The sequence below is a fragment of the Cryptomeria japonica genome, chromosome 2, assembly GCF_030272615.1.
Source record: "Cryptomeria japonica chromosome 2, Sugi_1.0, whole genome shotgun sequence".
Lineage (NCBI taxonomy): Eukaryota > Viridiplantae > Streptophyta > Pinopsida > Cupressales > Cupressaceae > Cryptomeria > Cryptomeria japonica.
In genome coordinates, this window is record NC_081406.1 from 576094897 (window position 1) to 576104246 (window position 9350).

Consider the following 9350-nt stretch of genomic DNA (forward strand, 5'->3'; position numbering starts at 1 on the left):
ATGTACTTGCCCACCCTTTGATTTTATCTTCTTTGGGTAGTTTGCGAAAGAAAATTCTATATAGATTACAAATGATAAAGTTGCCTTCACTTCTGTTGGTTGATTTTACTACCTTGCAAACCACTTTGTAACTTTTTCTATTGATAATCTCATCAATTCCTTTAAGTGTAAAAAATGAAATCTTCATAAGCTATATGGAAAGAGTGTTCGCATTGAAATTATCCTAACGCTCTATATTAAAACTCTCAACAATATCCAATAGCCTCATGATTCACAAGCCAGTAAGAAAACCAAGCTTGATACCATTGTAGTGTCGATGAAAAAAAATTATGCTAAAATACTTTAATCTCCAACAAAAACACTGATAATAGAACAAAATGTTTTCAGATATGTATAATTTAATCAAATATAACATAAACCTGAATGACAAAATACAATTTATAACATTGGCTTTACACTATAAAGCAGCATTATGAAGGTATAGAATAGATTACAAGATATTTCTTGCATTGACCAGACTCTAATACAATATAGACATTATTATGAAAATGACAATAATCTCTATAAAGAAAATGTTAGAACCACAACCAAGATGTCATGCAAACTTGCTATCAATAGAAAAGAGGGACCAGTAACTGTGTGGACTAGTTTCCCATGGTGTTGGGAACCACATTACCATTGCCACGACCATTAGCCGTTGCAATATCATTACCTGGTTTAGTAATTATTGAGTTTACATTTCCATTTTGTTTTAACCTTGGAGTTGATATCATTGTTGGCCCACAGGAGGAGGATTGTGATGAGTACGATTCTGGTTACGATTGTTTGGAGGTTGAAACCGCCTTACCAGAATCTGCAACCGCCGTTCTAAGCTAGTCGAGTCCATGTATTCTTCCTGAAATGGAAAAGGAAAAAGATTCCCCTTAACACGAGTAAACAATTCAAAGGGATGTGTGACAAACTTCAGACATTTTAGTTCAAATACCGAAAAACTGCTTATGAAAGTAAGAAATATATATTTGAAATACCAATTATGGGTACAAAACGAAATGATCTGGAAATCAACCTTTCACTACAAACAAACATTGGCAAAACAATAAAATAACTTGCTACAGGATTGGAAAACCCCAATTCGAATCCTAAGCAAACCATTAGGAAAGGATTGGAAATATGGATTACAACTAATTTATATATTTAAACACCTTTGAAGCAGCCTCCGTAAATAGAGCATCCTCTAGGCGCCTCACAAATTCAGGTAATCGTTGTTGCCACTCTGGAGAAATTGGGTGCCGCTGAAAAATTTGCAAACTGAGAATACCAAAAACAAGGAAAATTAAAGAGAAATCCCACAAACTTTTAAAGAAGTATTTGAAATTACCCAAGATGAAGCATGATCTTCTTTATTGAATGAATTAAACCAAAACACAATAATTTCATGAAAAAGCATGGTTCAAGAATCCAAATATGGTTCAAGAATCCCATCACTTATATTTGGATTCTTAATAACCACCAAGGATTTGCAGAAGCAGCTGCACTTTACAACTATATCTCGATGTTTAAAAGTTTACTTTACATCAAGATTAATTTGATTATCTTGGCTCAGAAAAGCAAAAAAAAAATATTAACTTAAACAGAAGAAGCTGTTATGTTAAACAGTTAAAGTCATATGTTGAATTAATTTTATTCTAGTTTACATACTACTGGCATTGGCAGGATTATTATTTCACAGTATCAACCTAGACAACATTCTTGCCTTCATTGATCAACACACTATCTTCTAAATTGACATCTATAGCCTCGGACATGGCTTCTTGTCGTTTTCAGACTTCTCCATTTCTTCCAGAGGTATTTCAATAGTTCTCATAAACTTCTCATAGACACATCCTGCTTGCAATTATTTTTGCTTTCTCAAAAGTTCTTACACAAATGTCTGGTGAAGAAATCTTTATCGCGAGTTTGTTGTACGCTAACTTGAATCAGATAGTGACATTCATTACTTCTATAAGATTATGATATCTCTATACTTCCATCACCTTGCACCTTGGAACAAAATAGCATACAATCTTACTTAGCCCTCTTCAAACAACTAATGCACCTGATTAATTTGATTGGGTATGGTCACAGTCTACTAACCTATCTATTTTCTTTTAACAATTTCAAAGTATTACCATATGCAGGAATTGGCTCCTGCCTGTATGGATCCGCTAGTAGCTGGCCCGCCCCTCAAATACTGTATAGCTATTTTAATACCCCGGCCCTTGTATCTTGGCAAGCCTTTTATCTTTTCCCAACTCAGGTGCCCCAAATGTTCATAACTTACATATTTCATAATATACAGTAAGAATGCAAATGGAATGGAATGGAATGGTTTCCTGTTCTCTGAAATTGGGATTAATATTTCTCATGACGCAACCTTTCAGATTCTCTTTTAATTTTTTACAGTTCCTGCTCCTATAACCAATGTCAACCAGCACATTCATGTTTCTGTAGCAATTGTACCCTCATTAGCCTTCACATAGACATAAGGCTTAGAATTGCCGTCATTATATCATCTGTTTAGCTCTGTACAAATCTGTGGTAACATATGAGTGACATGATACAATTTAAGAAAATGGCAGTTCGATCCCCTTGAACTATTCTGATATATAGTTATATAAGTTCCACCAAAGCATATGAAGTCAAACAATTAGAGAAGCAGGAACAGTTCATATTCTGCCTTTAACTCTTCCAGTGGCGAGCCTCAGAGACAGGTATCCAGTTTCCATGCATCCTGTTGTTGCCATGAAGTAGCCCATGCTAACTTACCCGTGATCACTGACAACAGAATTTGCAGCATATTGATGGCAAACAGACTAGACAAACTGTTTGTTTGACCTTCAAAGTTCTGTTGCTACCTGTATCAAGCGTAGATTTATGTTGTAATTCTTCTCTCCTTGTTTCAGATAAAGTGGTTTCTATCTGCATATTATTGTTGATATTCCAATGGGACAAATGATCAAAATTCACCAGAGGCATTAAAAAATACTTCATAATTTCAAATGTGTTTTCCAACAAAACTAATAGCTTAGAGTTGTATTGCTTAATTGTAATTTGTCAATGTTTCTGTAAAATGCTATTACATAAAGTTGGACTAACATTTGTTCTCATTATTAGTCAATTGCTTCTATTTTTTTCTTTGTATTAATATAAATATTTTATATACATCTACTAAAAAAGCAGGAGATATTGACCTCAAGTTATTTTATTTATTACATATATACATAAACAATTTTTTTTATTTAAAAATTAATTTATTTTATTTATATGTTTATTTTTATTTGAAGAGCTATTTTTTTGGTAATACACTTGTGTAATTCATTTTTTTTTTCTTTTCTTAAGTAATTTCATTTGCACGTATTTATGTATAAAATTTTGATGTCTTTATACTTAAACTTCAAAAATACATATTCTCTAAATAATTTTTCTTTCACAATCACAATATTAGAGACTTCTGCCCCTTGACGCCATTGTAGATTATACCTCTCTACATGATAATCCCCCATCTGATGATCACCCTCAACTTTAAAGCTTATCATATTCTGCATATAATCTCCTACATTTCTCAATTACAGAATTTTGATAACAAATTCGTACCCTTGGAAATCCACCTAACTACTTTTTGTTGTTTTGATGTGAATACATAGCCAGTACCTACAAGTTATTGAACCCTCTGGGTCATCTTTTCACATCTACCTCCATTATTTGGATCTGTTTATGTGTTCATATTTCAAACACATAATGATAATCATAAAACTCATTTCTTCTTGTTATAAATTGTTTCTTAAATTCTTTAGAATTTGATACATGCATACATACATACATACATACGCACATACACACATACACTACATACATACATACATATCAATGAGACTAGTTTTTGGAGATTCATCGGTACAACTACAAACTACATTTAGAAATTTATGTGATTCATAATTCAATTCTATAGATTTAATTGTACATTCTTCAACACATAATCTAATATAGATATCTTTAAAACATTTATCTAAATTTTAAAATAATCAAAAAAATATCAATCCAAAGCTATTTTATTTACTTGAGAATTATTTTATTTTACTTTAAAAACAACCTTATTTAATACATGCATGAACACATAAATGAATTGGAAAAAAATTAACTATTAAACTTAATATGAACCACTCAAAAAGAAAAGAAAAAACAACTGGCAGAACATCAACAGTTAAATGAAATCGTCAACTGAGATATTATAATTTATGACCTTCAGAAAATAAAATGTTCTTAAAAAAAGATCACAGAGATAGAATAAAAAATAAAAAACAATAAAAATAAAATAACCTCTTTATGGGCAAAACATGACCGAACTATTGAACAATTCAAAACAAGAACAGTAAGAAAAATGATACGATGGCATAAGTATAACCCGAAAAGGAGGAACTATAAAACACAATCAACGGAAATTAAAAGATCCCCAAGGAACAACAAAGTGCAAAAGGAAACATTATGAAAAAATATAATGAACCATTAATATTGAGAAATTTCAAGTCTTTGTATAAAGTTAAAAACCTTTAAGAGAAAACAGAAAGCATCAACAAGGTAGATGAATCAAACGTAACTTAAAAGAATCAAAATCCAGAGATGAACAAAATAAATTCAGATAACAACATAGGATCATTTTAAATAAGTATATCAAAGGCATTGACATGAGATTGGTAGCAAACACAAATTCTAACATAACGAATAAGAAATAACAAATAAGGGATAAATCCTGATCAAGGCAACAATGAGACCAAAAATGTGGATATGATAGATTTCAATGAGGTAATTCAAAACAACACCAAAGACATCAGTAGCAAAATCAAACAGTTGGATCACACAGAGGTGAAACACAAACACTTGAGACAAATAAAGACATAAGGATCTACCTGTACCAACACCTACACCATCAGGAAAACCTATAACGTCAACACAATAAAATGTATGTCAACATTGGCATTCCCATTTAACCCAATAATCGTTATAGAAAACAAATGGCTACAGCCACACTGCAAATAGAACCGGCAGCAAGGTAATGAATACAAACGAACACTTATGCTGCAAGACACTGACGACAACAACACAGCATAGATTAAGAATTAGTGGGACTCAAAAAATACACCACCAAGCATTGATACCAGGAAAATCCATAACTGATGGATATGGATTAACAATTATAGTGATGATTTGAGTACAATTTCTTCTTCCCATTAACGGTAACATTTAATAAATTGAGTCAGCCTTGACCTTCTTCAATGTATTTCAGATATCTTCTATTTATACAGACCAAAGAAGAAAAAACAGACGATGAAGTGGCTAGTAAAAAGCCTTTGTTCCCCCTTTGAGCAATTCTCTCCTACGATGTTGCTTCTTCAACTTTGGATGATTTCAAATAGATTATCGATATATAACGTTAGTCCATCAATCTGGACATGAATTATTACCTCTTTGGTCATTGACCAACTTTTTCTGCTTTTATTAGAACATACCATCCAATAGTAATGAGGACTGTAATTCTCATGATTATACTAAAAGCCATAGTATTCCCACTTCAACGCCAAAAAATACTTTCTCAAATCAGGAGATGGACATTAATTTTCTTCTAAATTTCTTTCAACAATAATAACCTTTCAAGTTCGTCCCAGGTACCTTCTTCAAAGAGAGAGAATTGTGAATTGTGACACACAAGATTGTTGACCAACAAGGACGGAATTGTGATACACAGTAATGCAAGATAACTTAAGTCTACACTATACTTAATGCTGTGAAGCCAATCGCTAGCATTATGGTGACATCATTGTATATAAGCTACGAAACCCGGGGATGCGTCCCCTACCTGAAAACCCCCATCCCAGTCCCGGGGACGTTTCGGGGACTTGGGGACGGCCAGGGGACATCCCCGAAACGGGGGACGGCTTCCCTAGCTGTGTGGGACGTCCGTACGTCCCGGGGACGGCTGGGGACGGATTGGGGATGTCCCAGCCATCCCGGGGATGGCTAGACGTCCCCCACATCTAGGGCTAGGGAAAAATATTAAAATAAAAAGTCGTATTTTCTTTTTTTTTTTAATTATGTTTTTTGCGTAATTGAGGGCGCTGATGGAAGTAGTGAAAATTTAACCTCTGAGTCTGATTAGGCTCCATTGTGTATGTTATTTCTTTAATATCTATTATGATATGCATATTGACAATGTGAATGAATTGAAATTCTGAATTATGAGTGCATATTTGAGTATTGAGTCTATTGATAATGTTGTATGTTCGATGTTTGCATTCTAAAATGTTTTCATAGTATCATACACATGCTATATCCATGTTTTCATATGATATAATGTATAGATGCATGCTTTATCCATGTTTACATATGAACATTTAGAATTTTCCCATATATTTTAAATTGTCCCTATATTTTATATAGCCATCCCCTTTGCCGTCCCCCCGCCCCCAAATTTGGCAAAAAAATTTGCCGTCCCGGAAACCCCTCCCCCCGTCCCCCGTGCCGGAAACTTGGGGTAACGTAGTATATAAGCATATAACAAGCAATGTAAACTAGGCAGATGTTTACACCAAAGAAGCCTGTAGTAAGAAAAAAAGCTTAGTATCTTTTCATTTAAACATCTTACCATTTATAGCAACCAAAATATATATTATTAGCACTAAAGATTAAGTTTATAATATCATTTCTCTATTATTAATTGGATATTAGTTTCAAAACTGCACTTATCACGCATATTAATGACTTCATTTTATAGTATACATGGATGTAATGTTCATTTCATATTTACAACTCTGTATGTATGCATATGGAGCACAAACATGAAAGTTTGAAACCATTATACACACCTATATCTAAGTGGTCTGTTGTTCAATTGCAATGAAACACTTATAGGAGCTTGACCCAATTTAAAATCCGACTCAATACAATGGATTTTAAGAGGCTTCAAACCTTAAAATGATCCAAGATTACTCCAAATCATAAGAGGCGACTCATATTCTCACCCTATCCAGCAGAAAAAATTTACTAAGCTATAAAATTCTGCTTATTCCTTTTCACATGCATCATAATGGATTTTAATAGTTTTTTTACATTAAATATATTTTTTTAGGGATTTTGACGTCCACCAGATTCCAACTTGAACCGGAAGCAATTAAATTAGGGTTGAGAGTGACAAGAAACATAAGACATTAAATATAAGATGGGGTGAAGCTGATAAAACTGCAACAAAAAATCAAGCGTAGTACCAATGCTCTGATCCCATTTGATGTCACAGGACAATCATGTGATTTTTCTATAATAATGTAACTACTTCATTAGTTAAAATACTTAAAAAATTATTAAGTTTTATTTAAATTTATCTCAAATAAAGGAAATAAACTTAAATTGCCCTTAATGTTGCAACTGTGAGAATGAATGGTAATAAGAATACTGTAAATCAATTTTGATCCATAGATTATATTATAAATACCTGTATCCCCTTATTGATTCGCACTACAATTAGTTACAGAATATATTCACATATTTATTATTTACCATACATCAGAAATACACAAAATCAGAAAAAAGCATTTGATGTTCTTGCTCTGAAGTATTAGGTTCTTCGATTGCTTACATCCTCTCTATGATATGTCGCCGTACTGCAGGAACATCCACATCTGTGTGCCATGACCTTCGCATACCCCCATGATTTGATGTCTGTGAAGCTAAACTGCTCCCATTCTGTTGTGCTAAACCAGGCAACTGTCCTCCCACTTGGCCAGTTACATGTCCTGAGACCTGACCTGGAATCAGTGGCCTACCCGGCATCCTATTGTTCTGGAATTCTAGATCCCTGCACTGAAATGCAGTGCCCTCTCCTTCCTGTTCCGCTAAATATTTTTAATGGGAGGGTTTTCTATGTGGGTAATTCACTATTGTAGAACCCTCGCTTTCGTGACGGTATTTATATGAGGTTCATTTTAAGGATGTGGCTGGGTGTGAATGTCTTGAGAAATATCATAGGGTTATATGAATAAAGATTTGGAAGAAAGAAGTATTGTCTCCATGAATTTAATTCAAAAAATTTATATAGAGGTTAATAATTTTTGGAGGTCACTAATTCACTTTGTGATTGGTGTGAAATAAGGAGATGGAAAAGGTTATAAGAGGATTAGGAGAGAGGGTTTGTATCTTGTGCACAATTACGGTTGTGAAAATTGAAAAACATTAAATTTAGTCTCACAGATGTTAATAGTCTTCTATTCTATTTTATATGAAAGTGTTCACCTAAACTTACAACATTAAATTTAGACTAGTTGTAGGATATCAATGATTTGTAGGTTTGTGTAATATCTTTGAGTTTGACGTTTTCTTTAATGTAATTTTTAGTAATATTGTAAATCTCATTTGATATTTTTTTGGATTAATTACATAGTAAAATTATACAAATGTATTTCGCATTAACATTGAATTTAGATTGGATTTGAATTTTGTCCGATTTATGATTCTATGTGATATCTTATTTAAGTTTTGAGTTAATATGATATCTTTTCTAATATTGCTCGGTAATATGATATATATTATTATGTTCATCAAATATATAGTAGGCTTCTATGATGTGCTCACCTTAGATTTAAGATTAAATTTAGAGTGGTCTTAGAGTTTGCACACTTTATGAATCTTTCTTGTTTAAGGTTTGAGAATATCAATTGATAATTTGTATATATTGTTTAACCTTTTTTATATTGTTATATGCATAATTAACCATCATTTAAGCTATATGCATGAATTTGTTTGTCCTTAATAACATATGCATGTAGATGTTTAGAGTGATTGGAACATATATTTTGTTAAATCTTATTTTTAATGGTTTTTATTGTAAATATTTAAATATTTTGTCAAATCTTATCTTGTGATTTTAAGTATAAATATCTACATTAATTATTAAAACAAATTGAATCTAATTTTTTAATAAATATTATTAGTATAAATAAATAAACTAGTATATATATCTTAATACATCTATTTAAAAGATATTAGAGTTATTTTGTTTTTTTCTTATACACATTTTTATTGTTTACACTATTTTTATTTAATAGTTATTATCTTATAATACATTTTCTTAGTTAAATTTAAATTTATTTTAAAATTTATAGTAAATAGTAATACTATATATGACATGTCACTTTTACATGATTCCATGTAGGTATTAATATTTATTCTAAAAAATAAATGTTAGTTTATGACACAGCCATGGCAAGAGGGTTCTCAAAGAGAACTGTTTGCACCATGCAGCAAGATTAACACAATGGAAACAACAA

General features: G+C 32.0%; 1 protein-coding gene across 1 annotated transcript; it reads right to left on the minus strand.

Moving 5' to 3' along the window:
- Positions 1-368: 368 nt before the first annotated feature.
- LOC131050947 (probable histone acetyltransferase HAC-like 1) lies at positions 369-8030 on the minus strand. Its single transcript, XM_057985274.2, has 3 exons — positions 7664-8030; positions 1203-1308; positions 369-895 (listed from the first exon to the last, which is right to left on the minus strand). Exons 1-3 carry the CDS (start codon positions 7855-7857, stop codon positions 770-772), a joined length of 426 nt encoding a protein of 141 aa, XP_057841257.1. The 5' UTR covers positions 7858-8030; the 3' UTR covers positions 369-769.
- Between the last annotated feature and the right edge of the window lie 1320 nt (positions 8031-9350).

Excerpts from the sequence above, each read along its gene's own strand:
- LOC131050947 (XM_057985274.2), bottom strand. The coding sequence starts at position 7,857 with ATGCCGGGTAGGCCACTGATTCCAGGTCAGGTCTCAGGACATGTAACT. Across the intron at positions 1,309-7,663 it reads CGACATATCATAGAGAGGAT|TTTGCAAATTTTTCAGCGGC; the intron begins GTAAGCAATCGA and ends TGGTATTCTCAG. Across the intron at positions 896-1,202 it reads TTACGGAGGCTGCTTCAAAG|GAAGAATACATGGACTCGAC; the intron begins GTGTTTAAATAT and ends TTTCCATTTCAG.